The sequence below is a fragment of the Astyanax mexicanus genome, chromosome 5, assembly GCF_023375975.1.
Source record: "Astyanax mexicanus isolate ESR-SI-001 chromosome 5, AstMex3_surface, whole genome shotgun sequence".
Classification (NCBI taxonomy): Eukaryota; Metazoa; Chordata; class Actinopteri; order Characiformes; family Acestrorhamphidae; genus Astyanax; species Astyanax mexicanus.
This window is the reverse complement of record NC_064412.1, coordinates 51,167,501-51,190,063: the sequence shown is the minus strand read 5'-3', so window position 1 is coordinate 51,190,063 and position 22,563 is coordinate 51,167,501. Positions and strand designations below refer to the sequence as shown.

General features: G+C 38.0%; 1 protein-coding gene across 2 annotated transcripts in view; it reads left to right on the top strand.

Annotated features, from left to right (window-relative positions):
* Nucleotides 1-22,563, top strand: part of tgfbr3 (transforming growth factor, beta receptor III) — a 178,589-nt gene that overhangs the window by 136,383 nt on the left and 19,643 nt on the right. For both annotated transcript variants that reach the window (XM_022675431.2, XM_022675429.2), the window contains exons 8-14: nucleotides 1,069-1,258; nucleotides 3,207-3,487; nucleotides 5,643-5,798; nucleotides 8,115-8,261; nucleotides 10,557-10,745; nucleotides 16,701-16,997; nucleotides 19,987-20,125. In XM_022675431.2, coding sequence (XP_022531152.2) covers nucleotides 1,069-1,258; nucleotides 3,207-3,487; nucleotides 5,643-5,798; nucleotides 8,115-8,261; nucleotides 10,557-10,745; nucleotides 16,701-16,997; nucleotides 19,987-20,125 — 1,399 coding nt within the window. The remainder of the gene's footprint in view (nucleotides 1-1,068; nucleotides 1,259-3,206; nucleotides 3,488-5,642; nucleotides 5,799-8,114; nucleotides 8,262-10,556; nucleotides 10,746-16,700; nucleotides 16,998-19,986; nucleotides 20,126-22,563) is intronic.

Sequence of the window (22,563 nt, the reverse complement as noted above, 5' to 3'; positions counted from 1 at the left end):
CTCCAGGATTGGTCACGGCCTCTCAGCGGAGTGTGTGTAGATCAGTGTGTTTGAGTGTGTTTGCCTGACCTTGTCCAGACGCGTGATGTATTTACAGTCACTCCTGGGTGATTCATGACCAATGAAAATCAAGCTGGACTGTGGTGAATTTGTGGAAAATTTGGCGTATCTTAATGAATTTGTTGACTTGTTAAGTCACTTGTCTTTGAACTTTTGCCTCATTATAATAGACATAAGTTCATTCTGCGTACCTGCCAAAAGTCATGGGAGAGCAGTATGTGTATGTAGTAATATGATCGTGAAGAATTATACCACAGCTAGTTCCGACCCCGCAATGTTATTGGCTGGGAGGCGTTTTATGTGTGACATTATCAGCCGGTAATACACGGTAACTGATGCGAAGCTCTCCATGTATTACTCTGTCACATACAGGTAACCTAGCAACGATGCAGCGCTTACAAACCAAACAGCGCAGCTACAAACAGAGCAACAATGGAACTATTTTAACATGCGTAGTGTTTTTATAACCAAACAGATCAGATTTTCTCGTCCTCTTTAACTCAAAATCTTTCAATGAACAGTAATAATGGAACTGTGGTATAATCCCAATAATACACTCGAGGTTTGTGCTATAATGTGTAATATTGGCACTGCTGTGCTGCTCTACAGCACGAGGCCGCAGACAGCCAATATTACACATTATAGCACTCCTTATAGATAAGTGATTCATTCAGGTCATATTCCACAGGTGAGTGCAGCATTCTTTAGCTTTTGTGGGACATGATACTAGTTCCAGTCCCATGACTTTTGGCACGTCAGTGTACTTTTAAAAGGAAAGTAGCACCCTGTGTGTTTAGTTTTTTTTTGTTTTAGTTTTGCCTATTGACAATGATCATAGTCAACTCAAATTCTAATAATAAAAGTAATTTATTATTTATTTTTAATAAATAATAACAAATGTATTATTAATACATTTTAATAACAGGCCTATAAAATGACTGAAATTAAATAAATATTTAATAAATTCTATTGAGTGAAAATGAAACTTCTTTTTGGTTATTTTTTCAGACGTCTGACAGCGTTAGCCTGACTGCGAGCACAGAGAGGCTAATGCAGGTGTCTAAAGCTGTGAGGCAGAAGCTTCCTGCAGGAGCCCAGGCTCTGATCCAGTGGGCGGAGGACAACGACTACAGTCCCATAACCTCCTACACCAACACCGCCGTGGCTAACGTCTTCAACCTGCGTCTTAAAGACGTTGGTGAGTATCTTCACTCTAATCAAACTTTATCATTTACTACACCACTGTCTTCAGTAGTGTCTGGAGCAGGAGTCAAAATAATGTCTAAGAAGAAACTTGGGAACAATTTATATAATACATCTTAAAATTTCATAGATATGCAACTTTAATGCAGTTTATAAAGAAACAAAACTTGTTAAAAAGATTTTTTCACAGAATATTTTTTTCTAACCCATTTCTCTTAATAAAACAAAAAAAAGTAAAACATGTTTTTGGAAAGTAAGGTCCGAAGTATGCTATGAGTTTCCTGATTAAATCTTGCCTTTAATGTTAAAAAAAAAAAAACACTAAAAAAGTATTTGTGTATTGCCTTATATAGGAAAGTGTAGTACTGCAGACTTTGGAGTTCTTTAATTTTAGTAGAAACACAAAACTGATGCTATATATAACGCTCACTTCTAATTTACCCAGGATGTAAAATGTTTGTAAGTGTGACAAACCGTGGCTCATTGGAAGTATCTAGCTGGTCATTTATAGCTTCATCCTCCAGTTTCAGATAGAACAAAATGCTTTCAAAGCATTTAATGAACTTGAACTTTAATGAACTTGCTGTTACTGATTTTGATAATGTTGCTGCTCTGTTTGTAGCTGCCCTGTTTGGCTTGTAAGTTCTGCATTGTTGCTAGGTTACCTCTATGTGGCGGAGCTTTGGTTTCGTGCGTTACTAGCTGATAATGGCACTTAAAGAACGCCTCTCAGCCATTCACATCGCATGGTAACTGTGGTATATTTAATGTAACGAGGAAAAAAATTTATATGCCAAGCTGCTGATGTGATGATTTCAGCTTTCCACCCTAATAACATTAGTATTAGATACAGTATGGTGTTTTCGTCATTAAAGGTGTGACATATGATTTCAATATAATACACTTTTTGTAATAATTAGCAAATGTTTTCTGGCTGTTTTCTAGCTCTCTGGTCTGTTTGCATGCTGATCTAATATTTAGCACTGGGTCTTTAAATGTGAAACAATCTCAGTGACTTGGATCGAGAAACACAATATTGGTTCTGTCATTCAGCACCAGAGAAAGGGAGGGGATGTGTAGGGATTATTGAGACATGATAAATTAGCACAAGTGGTTTGCTTAGCATCAACAATTGTGGCAACAGCTAACCCACACTGAATGAATGAAATATCACCATTCATTATCCAGAATCGTGTATAGCACCTTTAACCCCTTGTCAGGCAGGATTTTTGTTAATTTTCTGCCTGACATTACACCACTAAATATCTATTTCTATTCATATTTTGGGCCAAAAAAAAATTTGACCCAAAAAAAACTTCGAAAAATTTTGGGACGAAAAAATTTTTGACCCAAAAAAAAACTTCGAAAAATTTTGCACCCAAAAAAAACTTCGAAAAATTTTGGGACGAAAAAAATTTTGACCCAAAAAAAACTTCGAAAAATTTTGGGACGAAAAAAAATTTGACCCAAAAAAAACTTGGAAAAATTTTGGACCCAAAAAACTGAACACTGAAAATTATTATTGTTATTGTAACAGAAAATATATAAAAAAAAATAAAATTAAGTAAATCTGCTAATGTCAAATTATAATGTATAAAATCATAAAATTGGCTCTTTCCTGAACTTTAATTTAAAATCAATATTTTCCTGAATACAAATCAACAGTCCTCCAAAACTTTAGTTTCGTTATGTTTGTCTTGTTTTTATGTCTATATTCAAACATGCAGAATTTGGGTTGATTCCTGTTACTGATCTGGAGAGAAAATAGGCAGCTTCTCCAAGTTTCCTGTAAAAGATTTCAAAGCCCTCAAATTTTCAGAATGTGAATAACCTATTTTACTGCAGAAAAAAAGGGTTTTGTATCACCTACACCTGAAGTCTGTATTCGGGACAAGGCATATTAAAGGGTTAATATCACTGACTGTACCCTCTCTCATTTCCAGAAGAAGTGGATACTCTGGACTCCTTGTTTCCCCCTGAGCTCTCCATCCTCCAGACCATCAACCCGCTCCCCCGGCCCAGCGCCCGAGACGCTCCCGCCCGGTCCAGCCTCCCCTTCCATTTCCCCCCGCCCCCAGAACACAGCCTGCCCTTCCTGTACCTGCCGCCCTCCGTGGAGGATCCGCGGGGTCCGGAGGAGCATCGGGGGGCGCTGAGCGTGGGCATGAACGTGCGCTGTGAGGAGAGCAGGATGGTAATCAGCATTGAGAAAGAGAGCCTGCAGGTAAATCCTGTTTAGGAGATTGTGATTGGTTTAAAAATCATGTTTAAATATTTCTGAGAATGTTTGTGATAGTGCTAGCATGAATGTAATGATCAGCTTCTTGTGATTTGAGCATTTAACAGATAATTTTATATTAATTAAATATATTTTTATATTTTATATTATTAAATATATTATATAATTTTATATTATATTATATTATATTATATAATCCTCACAACAATACTCCAAACTCTCTGGTCTCTCATTTTAATACCTGTGTCCCTTTTGTTATATTTCTATGGAAATAAGTTTAAAATAAAATTGGATGTACAGGTCAGAGTGTGCTAAATAATTGAATATACAATATATGCCATTTGATTGCATAATGCTGTGTAATTTGAACAGGATATAGTTAATAATAATTATTACTAAAAAGAGATGAGTATAATTAAGCAATAAATAAATAAATAAATAAAAGGGAGTGCTTGTGTCTTTAACTCAAAATCTTTTAATAAACAGCGATACTGGAACTGTGGTATAATCGCAATAATAAACTATAACGTGTAATATTAGCACTGCTGTACTGCAGGCGTAGTGCAGTTTATTGAGTTAGTGCAGATTTTGAGTTAAAGAGGACGAGAAAATACAATCTGTTTAGTTATAAAAACCCCGCGAGTTAAAATAGTTCCATTGCTGCTCTGTTTGTGGCTGCGCTGTTTGGCTTGTAAGCGCTGCATCGTTGCTAGGTTACCTGTATGTGGTGGAGTAAAACATGGAGAGCTTCGGTTACAGTGCATTACCGGCTGATAATGGCACTCGTAGAACGCCTTTGAGCAAATCACTTTGCAGGGTCGGAACTAACTGTGGTATAATAATTTATATTAGACCTTTTTTTTTACACTTCAGTTTTGGTTAATGTGGAAGCATTAATAGCAGGGTTAAGTGATTTCCAGTTGTGTCCTAATCAAGGGCTAATCAATGGTTAATTGTACAGTTTCCAGTGCATTACTATGCATTATTTAGGCAAAAACTCCTAATACATAATAGTAAGTAAGATGCTTAGTCAAGATAGATGCATGTGTGATGAATTTAAAGCTGTAAATGCTGTAAATGCTGACAGAGCGAAACTCTTTGCATTCAGATTTACTGAATTCTTTCACAATTCTCTGTAGAGATTTAATTCCACTCTCCCAGTGTAAGTGTGGGGGTGAACTTTAGGCCAGAATTGACTGAAGATGAATTACGCAAGTGGACACTCATTCTTTCTGTTTCACACACTCCAGTCTGTGTGAATATTCCCACAATGTGTGCACAGATTTGTGCCAATACGTGTGTGTGTGTGTGACCTTCTGTATGAAGTCAGAGCTCGTAAAACCAGTGAGATTGTGGTGAAGGACCACTTCAGACACACACTCACACGTCATCCCCACTGCAATCAAACAGCTTTTGGTCAAAGCTGGCAGTTTTTGCAGTGTGTTTTATTTGTTGCTGGGAACACACAGCGTTTGTTGTTTGATTTTGAAATAACCCACGAAGGAAAGTGCCAAAAGCGCTGAACTTTATTTATTGGTCGTTTTATTATGAGCTTGAATTTGGAAAGAAGAAATATATTATGTGTCCAAATATTTATGGACACCCCTTCTAATGAATGCATTTGGCTACTTTAACTTTTACCTACTGCAGAGACAGATTTTCAATTGCGTGCACACACACACACACACATCTTAGGTTATGTAGTCCCTGTGAAGAATTATGGCCAGAAAACTAGGACACATACTGTATTGGCAACATGCTAATGCCAGGGATGGGCTATAGAGGGTCATAAAGCCCCCCAACACTGACCTGTGCATTGCTCTGGAATAATAGACAGTAATCATTCAACATCCTGGCCTTGCTAAAGCTCTTATTACTACTGAAAGCAATCAAATCCTCACAGAAATGCTCCAAAATCAAGTCAAAAACCCAATCTAGACCCAGTAAAAGCCAGATCAACACTTTTTTAATATCCTAAATTCAGAAACCACAAATATGCAGGTGTCCTCATACATGTGTCCATATGGTGTACACATATATATATGTAGCTATAGATCTGTGGGCAACTGTGGTTGTCTTTCATCACTGCATGTAAATTGTCTGTTATATCTGTTTATTATATTTGTACTTTTTGTTTTAGGCAAATGGCATCAATAAAGCCAACATAACTCTCCAAGACCCACGATGCAAAGCGACTTCAAACTCCACCCACTACACACTCGAGACTCCTCTTACTGGCTGTCAAACCACCAAGTATCCTTCCCATTCAAGCCCAGTCATCCTCTACATTAATACAGTAAGTGTATGGAAATATTTCAATCCAAATATTGCATGTTTTTTATAAAACCAGACAGTATGGAAGATGCAAAAAAAAATCTTATTGTTTTCTCAATGTTGTTTTGCATTGTCTTGTTTTAAAATGCATGTAGTCTAGTAGAGAAGTGGGCGGAGCTTCTGGACGTGGTGAACAAAAGGCTTGTGTTGTGTACAATAAAGTTGTAAGTGGTATTAGTGAACATAGTAACTTTGTATTGTAGAGAAGTGGGCGGATATATTTGAATAATTTGAATTAGGGTGCCGAATGGTCCAGCGGTCTGAAGCACTGCCACTATGATCGGGAGAGCTGGTTTGAATCCTGGCCATGTACCTTGCCATCAGATGCCAGAGCCCTGAGAGAGCACAATTGGCTTTGATCTCTCTGGGTGGGTAGATGGCGTTCTCTCCCCTCATCACTCCTAGGGTGATGTCAATCAGCAAAAGGCGTCTGTGAGCTGATGTATTAGAACCGAGTCACTGCGCTATCCTCCGAGTGCGCTGTGATGCTACACGCTAATGCTACATTAGTAGCAGTCGAAATGTGTCAGAGGAGGCAAAACAAGTATCTCCGAATGACAGCTTTACAGGAGAGAGAAAAACCCTTCTTTACTTTTCAATGGAAAATGTGACCTACACATTCAGAGCAAAGATGGGACTTTAATAGCAGCTGAAAACAGTGTAATATGAAAATTTTGATTTCCCATGCAATGTGATTAATTCCTTTGCACTTTATGATATATATATACTGTACAGCAGATACAGAATATATGTTGTGCATTGTACAGTTGTGTGCCATGCTATCTCTCCTATATTAAACAGATCTGATTGAGGGTCAGTTGAGGCTGACTGCCCTCAGTGCCTCTATCAGTGTTATTTTGCTCCAGTCTGTTTGTTCTCACCCAGCTCAGATGAGTCACTTCCTCGCTGATCTCCTTCAATAATTTGTGGAGGAAATTCAATACAGTGCGTTTTAGGCCCAGTCCATTAAAGAGCTGGGCGGCCTCCCAAATGTTGCTGCTTTGTTGTGGACGTAGGGCCTCAGGGGCAATTAGAAAATGTGACCTGCACATTCAGAGCAAAGATGGGACTTTGATAGCAGCTGAGAACTGTCCGAAAGGTCTCGGACAATGAAGGAAACTGGCGAGAGCAGCGTACGAGAGCAGACGTCAGTGTCGCCGTTTCACCTCGATTGAGCAATGTTCTCACACGTTCAGTCCTTCACCTCTGATCTGGTGAACCGCCTGCACTGGGTGCAGAGGGGTGCTTCCCTCTGTTCTGGAGAGTGGCCTTGTTGCTGAGCTCAGAAATGAGAAGCATGCTTGGTGGACCCATCCTGGGACCGGCGCTGTTGAAACTGCTGAGCATTCCCACGTCTGAATTCCAAGTCATCTGGTTCTGCTGGCCTTTGGCAGGCGCTCTCTCTTACAGATACACAAACACACAGGGGGTCACTGCAGGTCTGAACATTGAGCAGGAAGCACAAAATTTACTAAATGTAGCTTAGAATATAATGATCTTTTAATGCAACATACTATTATAACTTATACAATACATATACATATCGTCGCTGTCCAATGAAAAACACTTATCTCCATTTTTGTCGATTTTTAGTTTTCTACATAATCTGAACAGACAAACTGTCCTTTACACTTTGCCAAAATTTCTTGATGAACGGACCAATAGAAACTCTTCAAAATGACCTGAAATAAACTCTTTTTACATTGACCTCTATTGAAAGTTTACAAGTTTTTTTCTCTCTCCTGTAAAGTTGCTGTTTTGGAGATAAGTGTTTTTCATTGGACAGCGACAATATGAATAAATAGTCAAGTAGTTACTAATAACTATTGCTGCCAGCCAGCGGTGGGAGATATGACACTAAAATAATATTACAATATTTTTGAAAATAAAACAAATTCAAGAATATACTACAAATCTACTGCAATACTAAAGTGCAGCAGATTAAGTACGTGCATATAAACTGCAAGCACAGCAAACACAGATAAATACAGTAAATAGCTAAACAAATGCTAAATAAATATTGCTTGAGTTTTTTTTATAGTGTCAAAACTTTTTACAATATTATTGCGTATGATAAAATATGGCACACCCCTACTGTTAATGTTATTGTTTTAACACGTGATTAATCTAGAAACTTTAATGCATTAATATTTTATATATTTAATGCAAATTAATCACTTTACCAAGTTTCTGGAGCCTGAGGAAATATTAACAATTTTAGATTCATTTTTACAATAATTTCGAAATAAAATGTAACCTGTGTCTTTCTGCTTGACAGATTGTGATCAGCCAATCAGAGGTCAGGGATGGCAGTGGGTGGCCCTTGGATGATGAAGACCTTGAGGCTGGAGATGTGGTTTCCCCCGGAGATCCAGACATGCCAGAAAAAACTATACTGGAGACCGGACGCCGCTCAACCATCTTGGTACAATTAGAATTAGAATGACGACTTTATTCAATACACTCGATAAAATTCTGTTCACTATGTGGCCCCTTCTATTAAACGCATTCAGCTTCTTTAATTAAGTTGCTTTGATTGACACTGTAGCTGTAGAGAACCATTCAAATTAGCAGCCAATAGAATCAGACTCTCTGGGTATAAATCCCTGGAATGATGGAGCTCCATCCAATACTCTTTTAACTGTCACCATTGAATTCAATCAGATCTGCACAGAAATTCTACAAAATGTCAGCAAAAATAACATGTATTTAACAATGAATGAGTAGGTGTCCCAAGACTTTAGTTCATATAGTGAATGCACTCGATATGAAGCAATGCCTCATGCTGGTCTCCTAATAATTTACTACCTTGTAAAACTTCACGAACTTGACCTGTTTGTCATCTTTTGTGGCCTTCAGCTGTCACAGTTTCAGCTATAAAAGGACATTGTCTGTGTAATTCAGGTAGAGGTTATATTGTCACGCAAGGTTGCTCATATACTAGACTCAGGCTCACTCACATTGCTGAGTTAACATTCTTACTCATATATAAATGTCTAAGGAGTGCCTGGAGAATTTCAGCCCCGAGACTACATTTCCCAGACTTCACCTCATCTGTTTTCTGAACTCCTTTCGACCTGCTCCGGTGATCTGCTGGAACACTGCCACGCTTTCTTTTATAACTTCAAAAGCCTCTTTCTTTCTGTCACTCACTTGGTCTCTCTCTCTATAGTAAGTTTTTTATCCATTATGTTTTTGTACATTTTAAAAATGTGCAATAAACCTGAGAAGAAAAGGTAGAAATGTAGAAAAATATTGCAAAAAAAAAAAAAAAATTAAATAAATGAAGGCTAATCAAACCACATGCACATAAACCCAATCAAATATTAAAGTGTAGCGTTTCAGTAGTTTCGTTCCTTTTGCCTGACATTTATACACCAAAAAACAATTGTTACATTTATACCAGATGTTTCCCTACTACCCTATACTCCCTGTACCCCTCTACTATACCCCCCTTTACTCCCAAATTCTACCATTTACTAACTCATACCACTCTGCACTACCCTATACTCCCTTAACCTGCCATACACTCTACGCTTTCTCTACCCATAGTACTCTTTAATCCCTAGATTACTTTATACTACTCTATAATCCCTAGATTACCTTATATTTCCCTATACTCTCCATACTGATTTATAATCCTTATTATACTTATACTTATACTACCATATAATCCCAATACTACCCTTAAATCCATATATTGCTTATGATACCCTATATTCCCTAGATTACCTTATACTACCCTATACTCCCCATACTACACTATAGTTCCACAAGCCCTGTATACTCCCATACTACACTATAGTTCCATAAACCCTGTATACTACCCTATATTGCCTAGATTCATTTATAGTACCCTATACTCCCCATACTACACTATAGTTTCATAAACCCTGTATACTACCCTATATTCCCTAGATTACCTTATACTACCCTATACTCCCCACACTACACTATAGTTCCATAAACTCTCTATACTACCCTATATTGCCTAGATTACTTTATAGTACCCTATACTCCCCATACTACACTATAGTTCCATAAACCCTGTATACTACCCTATATTGCCTAGATTACTTTATAGTACCCTATACTCCCCATACTACACTATAGTTTCATAAACCCTGTATACTACCCTATATTCCCTAGATTACCTTATACTACCCTATACTCCCCACACTACACTATAGTTCCATAAACTCTCTATACTACCCTAAATTGCCTAGATTACTTTATAGTACCCTATACTCCCCATACTACACTATAGTTCTATAAACCATGTATACTACCCTATATTCCCTAGATTACTTAATACTACCCTATACTCCCTATACGCTCCCCTATGCTACCCTATAAACCCTATACTCCCAATACCATCATATAATTCCTATACTTTCTATACCACCCAATAATCCCTATACTTCCTATACTACCCTATATCCCTAATATTCCATATACTACCCTATAACCCAAATGTTCCATATACTACCCTACAATTTCTACACTATACTACACTATACCCCCTTATTTAGCCATATACTGTCTCTGGTGGGAATGAGATTTTAGATTTTGGATAGAAACATGGTTACAATGGTAATTTTGGCAAAATGTTTGGATGGAAACGTAGCCTATCCTTTCTATCTTTCTATCTCTCTCTCTTTACCTCTTTGTACAGCTCTGGTTTCAACATTTGTTTATATTCTCTCTTTTTTTCTCCCAGTTTAACTGTACGTACCGTAAGGGTCAGGATGCTGCGGTGGATTCTCTGAGGCCGGGGTTTGGTGTGTTGCCAAAGGAGCCGGAGGATAACGTGACGGTCAGCATGGAGCTGTTTACCACCAACCTGTTCCGCTACCCACCACCACAGTCCTTATTCACCATCTCAGAGAACAAGCCCATCTATGTGGAGGTAAGATAACTGACGTGTTGCTCTCTTAAAAACATATATGAAAAAATGAACTGCTAAAACAACCTGTGTTCTTCAATTTGACAAGAACCAACAAATTGACATTGTGTAAAATTTAATTATGAGTGATTTTGAAACAGAAAGCAGTGGAGTTACACCTATAATTTTTACTAGCAGAAATGGGAATTTCTGATATCTCCATTGTGATTGTGAATAGTAAAAGTTAAAGTTTTAGATTTCAATATTATTATTTCTTTTTAGAACCTATATTTTGACATCTTGCATTATATTAAAGAAATCCATTACACATCAGTTTCTAGTCAAAATAACTAATTAAAACTACATTAGATACATTTATATACAGATCTGAGCACTTGGACTATTTAGAATATATTTTTAAATGTATTAAAGAGTTATATATTAGGAGTATTTAATGGTAATGTATGACTAGTCAGAATTACATTAGGCATATGTGCACCCTGTCATGTGACTATTCAGAATGTGTTTATAGACCTGTAAATCTGATACTATAACTGGTAAAATGTTGAATATCTGATATTTGAAATGAGAGTTTCTTCTAGTATAAACTTTATATTTATATTTTAAATACATTTGTTAATTATAGGGATCGATAATAATATAAAGTAATGACTTAATGGCTTGCCATGTATGTAATAACAGAATAACCTCACTAATTATCAAAATGTTGTTTTAAGCAGCTATAAAGTTGTACCACCTAATAAAAGTTGCATTGCATGTCCTGTATCATGTATCATGTGTCTATTACACATGTCCACATTGCGATGGTGATGCTAAAAAATAAATATTGCACATTTCTAATCCATTCCACTCTAACTCAACTGCTGTAGAACTAACCATGAAATCTGTAACTGTACCAAATTTGGCTCTTATTTTTTTCTTTATTTAAATTTTCTATCCCACCAGGCTTACTCTGTCACAGGCATGCTGGTATAATGTGACTGTTCTGTCAAACACAGATGTGTTGAGAGGACTGGTTAGATGTTTTTGAGTGATTTAGCCTGGAGGAGAGTGTCACTGCTGTCAGATCAGTGCAGAGCCTGCTGTGTGTACGTTTAGTCTAGATTTAGTCTGGTCGGGGTCTGTTTTTTAGGCTCTTTTTTTTTTTTTTTTTTTGCTCATGGCTGAGGCTGTGGAGGGGGTCTGGAGATGTTCGGTCACGGTCGGTGAGAAACGACAGCACCCCATCTTTGGTTATGTCTCATTTACGGGGCTGTGACTCTTTCAAAGGCTGTGCCTCATACGTCATGAGCACTGTCCCTTTAAAAAAAATAATGGAGTCTGTGAACTTTTGACCTTTTGGATGTATCTTTTGGATGTTCTCAGCCTTCGTGTTTCACCAGCCTTTGGATTGCAGTCTGTAGCATATGGACAAAAGTATTGGGACATTTAGGACCTTTAACACTGTAGTTAGGTAAACCTCCAACTATTAGAAATACTCTATTAATACTTATTTATTAATGTCCTTGATTAATGTCTAAAGAAATGATGATAAACAGGTGTCCTAATACTTTTGTCTGTATTATTGATAATATTATTGAGTTAGCATGTTTAACAACCACATTTTTACTATGCATGAATAGCTCGATTGTTTGCTATTTTGTTAACATAAGCAAAATTATGCTCTTCTAAGTAGTAAAGACAATTGTGAAGAAGGAGATAAATAATTATGAGACTTTATTCGCCATTATAGGGAAATGTAAAAGTGAATATTGTGGTGGGCTCCGAGTGGGTCAGCAAGCTAAGAACTGCCTCTATAATCGGGATCCTATGATCGAATCCTGGTCATGCAGCTTGCCCTCAGCTGCCGGAGCCCTGAGAGAGCACAATTGGCCTTGGTAGTATTGGTGATATCGATCATCATATGGGGTCTGTGAGCTGATGTATCAGAACCGAGTCGTGATGCTACTCAGAAATGCTACATCAGCAGCAGTTAGAAAAGAGGCGGAGTCTGACTTTGCATGTTTCGGAGTCTTCACACTCCTGGTGTTGGGACATCACTAGTGATAGGGAGTTAATTGGAGGTAATTGGTCTTGTGAATAAGGATAGAAATTTAAATAAAAAGTAGAAAAAAACATAGACATTGACATTGAAACAATGCTGTGTTTCTTTTCAGCCTCTTTTTGTTGGAATTTGACCTTTTTTTTCTCAGCCTAACTCAATACCTGACCTCCAGGCCAGTGTAGTGGACAGGGATTGGAAAGACACCGTGTTTAAAAACTCCAGCAGCACTGCTGTATCTGATCCACTTATACTGTACCATCACAACACACACTAACACCTCATACACCACCACCATGCTAATCAGTGCTATAATAATAGCTGCTCTGTGGTGGTGGTTTTCTCTTCTGTGGGGTCCTGAGTATTGAAGAACAGGGTGAAAGGAAAATAATAATAAAGTATACAGAAAAACATATACTAAACTACTAATAGTACTAATACAGTATATCGTCGCTGTCCAATGAAAAACATTCTCCAAAACAATCTCCAAAACAAGAACTTTACAGGAGAAAGAAAAAACCTTGTAAACTTTTAATGGAAGTCAATGTAAAAAAAAAGTTTATTTCAGGTCATTTTGAAGAGTTTCTATTGGTCTGTTCATCAAGAAATTTTGGCATAGTGTAAGGGACTAAATTTGTCTCTTCAAATTATGTAGTAAACTAAAAAACGACAAAAATGGAGATAAGTGTTTTTTATTGGACAGCGACAATATGCTTATTAGAGTTGAAATTGATAAATGCATACATTAGTGTGTGCAAAAACATGATTAATCAGAATATAATATGAGTACTTTTATTAAATGTTCTGTTATTCATGAGCAGCTGTTTTTCTGGCTTTTGTTAGCGTGTCCCTTTTCGGCCCCTTGATGTTTTAGTTTGATCTGTTTTTTTCTTTTTACTCAGTTTTTACTCAAAGTCTGACCACCAGGCCAGTATAAACAGCAGCACAGGGGCAGCGCAGTGCAGTGGCCGAGAGTTGGCATGCTGTGCGTCTTTGAAGCAGTGATTTATGTCGGAATCAGTCGCGGATCTGCTGGAGCTGTGGGGGACACTGAGCCAGCAGGTCACAAAGAGCTCTGAGGGTCCGGCAGCCTGTAAAACCCACTCGAAGCATCGGAACGTCACGCTGGTCGCTCTATCCCATGACCCCTCGGCACCTCTGCGTCATAACTCACATTATCCATGTGTTATAAGTGCTGTTGTTCGTGTGTCAGGAGCTCGCGTTTGGACCGGATGCTCCAGTGGCCCCAGTTTAACGGCCTCGGGCAGAGAAATGCAGAGGAAATGGGAAGTGATGTCGTACTTTTCTGTGGCGGGTGTTATTAAAATCTGCGTGTATTTTTTTTTGCATGCTTTAGCAGAATCAGATGGGCAAACCTTTTGACAGCCCTGGCAAGACTGTGGCACTGAAAATCCAGATGTGTGGTTATTTAGCCAGCATCTCAAATCCAGCACTTCTGTACCGCACTTATACTGCGATAGTGTGCTCCCAATGGAAAATGCAATGAATGTACTGGTAAAACATGGAAGATATCCATAGTAGAGCTTCCAAAAAAGGAACTTAAAGATCACTGCTGAAGAAACCCACTGTAGGGTGGGATCAGTGGCTTTTGTTTCACCAAATATTGGAAACAGCTGCATTTCCCCAACTTCAAAATTATACCACATGAGCAAAAACTGTTATTTAGAAAGTGCAACATGATGGGTAAGTTGGAGCATTTTGGAAACAAATTAGTTAAAGCATGTTAAAGCATTTGCCAACCACTTATATGAAAATATGAATGGGAGATTTTGTAATGCTCACTTTGATGTACTAGTATGTTTATAAAGAGATAGATAAAGTCCCACCCTTTAGCAAAAAGAGCCAATCAGCTTGCTGGAAAAGTAGAGTCAATGTGCTAGGCTTCTCTATGTAGAGATCTGCGCAAGTGCAGTAGCCAGAGCAAGCTGAACAATGGATTTGGATTTATACTTTAGTGAGCCAAATATAAGAAACTATAAAAATCTTAAATTGTAATTATTTTGGTCTCTTCCAGTCCATTTAGATCAGATCCTGGTCTTGTTTATTTTGTTAATCTTAGTATAAGGAGCAATTTTTTAGTACATTTGTATCTGCAAACAAGTTTTATAACAGATATACTAGTTAACCTGACAGGCTTAATATGGAGCTCCATCCAGTACTTTTGGATTGGATGTGCTAGGGTGGTGGTCGTCATTCAGCATTGTGTGCTCCTAAAGATTTTGTTGCTGAATGCTATCAGATCCTCACAACAATGCAATCCAAAATCTAGAAGAAAGTCTTCCATGGACAGTGTAAATAGTTGATTATCATTATGCAGTTCTGGTGAGCATTTCCTGCTTGCTTTACCGAAGTTACATTGTGCAGTTAGCGGCATGTTGAGGCCAGAACAGTTCATTTTTTAATTTGAATGTTAGATTGTAAAGTCACATGACTAACAAAGCTGTAAAGTAGTGGATTAGCATGCTAGTAAAATAATATTAATTATGTTGTGCTTAACTTATTCATTTAACAGTCGATTAAATAACATTTTTGTGTCTGTCCCAAACCTTTTTGTGGTGAGTTAAAGCAGCACTAGGTAGGATTTCCTTGATTTTTGATCTTTTTAAAGAAGTAAAATTGCAGCTTGAAACTCACTGCAGCGCTGCATTGAGGTGTAATAGTAGGAATAGCGGTGCTCTCGTGTCTGTGCCGGAGCTCCTCTGAGCTCAAACCAGACTCTGTAAGTTTTCCGAGACGGCCGCGACCATCGCTCACGAGAACTGCGACCTGCTTTCCGACCTTTAGTTCTAACAGTTCTACAAGGACTACTGGTTCATTCTTTACAAACTAACATACAGACACTCTGGCAGAAGCTGGAAACTGGAGACCGAATATGTCTGTGAAAGCCAGAAAACGAGAAAGAGAAACTAATCGGCCTGAAACATTTATTACACTCTACAACTGTAGGGGGAGCCCACGAGCACAAAATCTCAATCCTCCCTAGTGGAGCTTTAAGTGGGACGTTGTAATAGATTAGGAAGTCCTGGTGTAGAGGATCAGAGAGATATCTTCTGGTTGGTGGGTGTGCCTCTGTGTTGAATTTGTAAATGATGAAAAAAAAAACTCACTTCAGAAATGTGATTCTTGGACGGGAGCGCTCTCAGAATGTTCTTTTAGTCTGTTAGCATTACTTAAACAAATCGCCAGCCCCTGAGGAGCTCATAGTTTTTGATTTGAAAAAATGCCCAAGAGAAAGTGTACTGAGTGTGTGTGTGTGTGTGTGTGTGTGTGTGTGTGAGAGAGAGAGAAAGAAAGAGAGAGAGGGAGGGATATTTCCAGACTGACAGAATAAAGAGTAGTAATGCCCTTTTTTACTGGATATTATGTTGTATGTGTAAAAACAGATGCCTTCAGACCTTCAAGTCCAATGAGTTTTTTTGTATTCTAGTTTCTGTAAATGGGACTAAAACTCATTTTTTTGTCTGTTTCTCTGCTCCTTGTCCACTTGTGCTCTCTTTAATCTCCTCCTCCACTCGATTGCTTATTAGCAAGAGAAGCTACAGTTCACTTCTATGTGGAACATAGAAAATAGATAAACTCAGATGCACAGAGAAAACTATTAAAAAAAAAAATTATATCAGAAACAGAAACAAATCTGTGTAAAACAAAAGTCCTTTAGCCTGAGAGATGAAGCTCTAGCACTGTACAGAACACTGTGATTTAATAAGTCTAAGCAAAACATAACTGATTTATCCAATAGCTCAAAACCGTCTTCAGATTATGAATCGTCTTCTCGTGGCACTAAAAAATAGAACTCAGCAGAACTTTCCCCATCATCCTCATCCTCATTTATTGTTCACTAACATCATCTCTCTCCTCATCTCTCTCTGTCTCTCTCTCTCTCTTTCTCTCTGCAGATCTCAGCCACTAAAGCAGATCCTAATCTGGGCTTCATGATCCAGACCTGCTTCATCTCCTCCGACTCGAACCCCCTGGTGCAGTCTGATTACGTGATCATTGAGAACATCTGCCCGACTGATGACTCGGTTCGGTACTATCCTCAGAAGGTGGACTTCCCCGTCCCGCATGCTCAGATGGACAGGAAGCGCTTCAGCTTCAACTTCAGGTCAAAGTTCAACGTCTCGCTGCTCTTCCTGCACTGCGAGATGTCCCTCTGCTCCAAGATACCTGCCAATCACCAGGGCCTGCCCGAGGTATACAGCTCTTCCCTTCTCTTCACTTCTCTTCTCTTCTCTTCTCTTCTCTTCTCTTCTCTTCTCTTCTCTTCTCTTCTCTTCTCTTCTCGTATTTTCTCTTCCCTTCTCTTCTCTTCTCTTCTCGTATTTTCTCTTCTCTTCTCTTCTCTCTCTTCTCGTTTCTTCTCTTCTCTTCTTTTCTCTTCTCTTCTTTCTGTTCTCGTCTAGTCTCTTCTCGTTTCTTCTCTTCTCTTCTCTTCTCTTCTCGTATTTTCTCTTCTCTTCTCTTCTCTTCTCTTGTCTTCTCGTTTCTTCTCTATTCTTCTCTTCTTTTCTCTTCTCTTCTCTTCTCTTCTTTCTGTTCTCATCTAGTCTCTTCTCGTTTCTTCTCTTCTCGTTTCTTCTCTTCTCGTATTTTCGCTTTTCTTATCTTATCTTCTCTTCTTGTCTATTCTTGTCATCTTTTTTAATATCTTTTTCATTTCATATCTTCTTTCATTCTCTTGTCCATTGTTCTCTCCATTCTCTTCTCTCATTCTCTTCTCTTCTTTTCTCGTTTCTTCTCTTCTCGTCTTTTCTCTTTTCTTCTCTTCTCTTCTCATCTATTCTTGTCATCTTTTTTCGTATCTTCTTCATTTCATCTTCTTCATAATTTTTATGCTCGTCCTTTGTTCTTTCCATTCCCTTCTCTCATTCTCTTCTCGTTTCTTCTTTTCCCCTCTCTTATCTCTTCTTCTTTTCTTTTCTTGTCATCTTTTTTCATATCATCTCCATTTCACCTTTCTTCTCTCTTCTTTTATTCTCTAGTCCATTGTTCTCTCTATTTTCTTCTCTTCGCTTGTCTTCTTTTCTCCTCTATTTTCTTGTTTTTTTTCTCCTCAAATGTTCTTATCTCAAAATGTTTCTACTTGTCCTGCCATCTCTTATTGTGTTTTATTCTGTTCTCTTCTAGTGTCATCTTTTCTTGTCTCTTGTGATCTTTTTTATCTCTTCTCTTTTCAATTTCTTCTTTTTATGTCACTGTTTCCTTTATTTTGTTTTTTAAATATTTAATTTTATTCTTTTAGTCTTGTGCTCTTTTCTTTCATACTCCGTTCTTTTGTCCCCTTTTCTCTGGTTTCCTCTATCCTCTTCTTGTTTTTTCTCTTTTTTACTTAAATTTTAACTCTTTACATTTATCTCACTTCATTTTGAGCCAAAAAGAACTCAGGTACTGCTGTAAATCAGCTGAAAGACAGAGATTTGTAATAATTTAGCTTTGATGAACACCTGGTTCAGCCTGCTTTTATTACCTTCCACATAAAGCTCACTTTGTTACCTACTGCCCGCTGCTCTGCCCGCTGCTCTACCCGCTGCTTTGCCCGGTTCACTGCCCTATACACTCTTTGCCTTCAGTTCCCGGGCTTGGCACTGGTCAGCTCACGCCAGCTGTCAGCATCCGTCCACTTTTCACCAGAGCAGGATGTGTAAATCTCCCTCAGCGTTACCCAGCAACCGTCCACACAGCCAAACAACAGCTTTCCACAGCTTTTCTCCTCTATAAATCCCTCCATCCCTCCCTCTCTCTCTCCTCCACTGTCCTCCCCTACCTCTTTGCTTCTCTCCTCCACTGTCCTCTCATCCCTCCCTCTCGCCTCCACTGTCCCCATCTGTCCCTCTCTCCTCCATTCTCCTCCCATCCCTCCCTCTCTCCTCCATTGTCCTCCTATCCCTCCCTCTCTCCTCCACCCTCCTCCCATCCCTCCCTCTCTCCTTCACTGACCCCCCCATCCCAAACAGGTTCTCTGTGATTGGTCTTAATCTCAAATTGTTTGAATATTACTGTTAAACTTTTACTGATGATAAATGAGGCATATTGTCCATAATTTATCAGAGTAACAATAGAATATTATATTGACCACCCATAAATCAGAGAGGGATGTATAAAGTTCTGCATATGTTTTCTGATCACACAGGATGTTTTCACTTTGCTATCAGACCAAGAGCTGCTATGATCCATATGGCTTCAATTCTCTCTTTTTATTTAATAATCTCTACTTTTATGAAACACAAAGTGAAAACATTCTGCTGTGAGTCTCACAAAGACTTTCATGATTATGTTTCTGTGTTTTAATCCAGCAGTCTGGCAGAAAGTGCTGAACTTCAAACATACAGAAAGAAAACTCTTAATTCTGCTGTTTTACAGCATGTGGTGCTTTCATCTGCCATACTCCACATACTCTTCTCTTCTCTTCTCTTTCCTTCTCTTCTCTTCTCTACTCTTCTCTTTTCTTCTCTTTCCTTCTCTTCTCTACTCTTCTCCTCTTCTCTTATTCTCTCTTCTCTTCCATTCTATTCTCTTGTGTTCTTTACTCTTCTTATCTCTTGTCTTACTTCTTATCGTGTTATCTCTTGTCTTACTTTTCTCTTCTTTTATATTCTCTTCTTCTCTTTTTTTCATTCTTTCCTCTTCTCTTCTCTTCTTTATTTTTCTCTTCTCTTCTTCTCTCTCCTCTTCTCTTCTCTTCTCTTCTCTTCTTTTGTCTTCTCTTGTTTCTTTAATTTTCTCTTCTTTTATATATATTTTTCTCTTTTTGTTTTTCTCTTCTTTTCTCATATTTTCTCTTCTCTTATCTTCTTTACTCTTCCCTTCTTTTATCTTCTCTTGTCTTCTTTACTTTTCCTATTCTTTTATATTCTCTTCTTCTCTTTTTGTTTTTCTCTTCTCTACTCTACTCTTCTTTTCTTTTCTCTTTTTCAAAATGTCTCTATTTCTTGCCTTCTCTTTATTTCTCTTTTTCTTGTTTCTTCTAGTGCCATGTCTTTTGTCATCTTTTTTATTTTTTTCTCTTTTCAATGATCTACTCTTCATTTCTCTGCTCTTCTTTTCTCTTTGTTTTTTTTTATATCACGGTGCTCTTATGACTGTCATTTGTGGTGAGACACTGCTGTAAATATCTCTCTCTCTCTCTCCCTCTCTCTCTCTCTCCCTCTCTCTCTTTCTCTCTCTCTCTCTCTCTCTCTGCAGTGTATGCTTCCTGATGAAGCCTGTATGGAGGTCACTATTGACACCATTCTCAAAATGATGGGGAACGCCAAAGTCTTCACCAAACCCCTGGTGGTTGTATCAGATAACGATGATGAAGAAGTTGTCACAAAAGACCCCGGTAAGACTCATTCTGTTAGACTATGTATTTATATTAAAATGGATATGATGTATTATTACTGTGAATATGTTAATATTTACTGTTAAGCCAGGTGATGAAATTACATTTTACATTACATTACAGCTCTTTATCTAATATTACACTAATATTCAATCCAAATAATTATGAAACCTGTGATTATCATCCATTCTCTTCTCTTCTCTTTTCTTCTCTTCATGTCTCTTATCTTCTCCTCTATTTTTTCACTTCTCTTCTCTTCTATTTTTTCACTTCTCTTCTCTTCTTTTCTCTTCTCTTTTTATCTCTTCTCATCTCTTCTTTTCTTCTCTTCTCCTCTCTTCATGTCTCTTCTCTTCTCCTCTCTTCTTTTCACTTCTCTTCTCTTCTTCTCTCTTCTCTTTTTATCTCTTCTTTTCTTCTCTTCTCTTCTCTTCTCCTCTCTTCATGTCTCTTCTTTTCTCTTCTCTTCTCTACTTCTCTCTTCTCTTTTTATCTCTTTTCATCTCTTCTTTTCTCTTCTCTACTCTTCTCATCACTTCTCTTCTCTTCTCTACTCTTCTCATCTCTTCTCTACTCTTCACTTCTTTTCTCTTCTCTTCTCTTCTTATCTCTTCTCCTCTCTTCTTCATTCTTGTCTTTTTTTCTCTTCTCTTCTCTTCTCTTCTCTTCTCTTCTCTTCTCTTCTCCTCTCCTCTCTTCTCTTCTCTTCTCTTCTCTTCTCTTCTCTTCTCTTCTCTTCTCTTCTCCTCTCTTCTCTTCTCTTCTCTTCTCACTCCACAAACATTTTTACGCCCAAAAATGAGGAAAAAAATCTTAACACTTTTTATTTCATATTTTGCTGTTTATTTGCGGTATAATGACCCTGTATAAAGATGTGTGTGTGTGTGTGTGTGTTTGCGTGTGTGTGTGTTTATGGTAGGGGTGTTGAGTGTGCACAGATCATACACAATTCCTGTCATGTCAAGCTCTGTGGCACTTTTCCCCATCTGGAATCTGTCAGAATGTGGTAGTGCGTATCAGACGTGTGTGAGTGTGTGTGTGTGTGTTAAATACTGTGAGTGGCGTGTGTGTGACTCATTAGATAAGTAGAGTAAGGGGCCCATAGGCCTAAGCATGTGTGTGTGTGTGTGCTTGTGCGGTTGATCGAAGAAGTGGAGCAGGGCTGTGTGTGTGTGTGTGTGTATATGGATGCATGTGTATGTACTATAGTCACTGAGAAATGTGTGTGTGTGTGTGTGTTGTTGATTAGAGCGAGGGGCCGGGGAGGCCGTTGTGTCTCCGTCGGTCTTTAAGAAACGGAAAAAGCATGATGTTCCAGCGCTGGCCTGCAGTTGTTTTCATTTAACCATCCTCTGAGACCTCCCATTCCCGGCACTGAGAGAGCGAGAGAGAGTGAGGGAGGGCTGGAAAGTAAAGAGGGAGTCTCTGTGTGTGTGTGTGTGTGTGTGTGTGTGTGTGTGTACTGGATTACAGTAAGCAATGCGACACTCACACACATTCATTTACATTTACAGTAAATTCTCATACACACTGTGTGTCTAAATATTTGTGAACATGCCTATAATTAATGCAATATTCAGCTACTTTAATTTGTATCCATAGACATAGAACCAGCAGGTTTATGCAGGGTCTCCTGCCCCAATGAGTTCTATTCTATTGCTAGTAATTTTCTAAAATGACTAAACAAAAAAAAATTAATATCATTAAAAAGTTACATTATTTCAAGTAATCCTGTTACAAAATTGAACAAAACAAGTGATCTATATTAAGCGTTTTCTATTTTAATTTCGGTACCACTTTAAAATAAGACTACCTTTATAAAGGGTTTATAAATGGTTTACAATTAGTTTATTAATGGTTACTAATTAGGTTGTAAATGCATTAAAAATCATTAGTAATCAGTTATAACACATACGTAGAAAGGGCAACAATGACCTGTTGTTTGTCAAATAGTGAACCCACAGCAATCTACATTGTTGCCCTTTCTACGTATGTGTTATAACTGATTATAAATTATTTTTAAGGCATTTACAACCTAATTAATAACCATTTTTAAACTAATTGTAAACCGTTTATAAACCCTTTATAAAGGTAGTCTTATTTTAAAGTGGTACCTTAATTTCTTTTATTGTTGCTGATTATGGCTTACAGCCAATGAAAACCCAAAAATCAGTGTCTCAGAAAATTGGAATATTACATAAAACCAATTGGTACTTTGGGCAGTGTGGGCAGTGTGCCAAGTCCTGCTGAAAAATGAAATCTGCATCTCCGTAAAAGTCATCAGCAGAGGGAAGCATAAAGTGCTGTAAGATTTTCTATAAAAACACTGCAATGACTTTAGACTTGATAATAAAACACAGTAGATCAACATCAGCAGATGACAGACATGTCTCTCCAAACCATCACTGATTGGTGGAAACTTCACACTAGACCTCAAG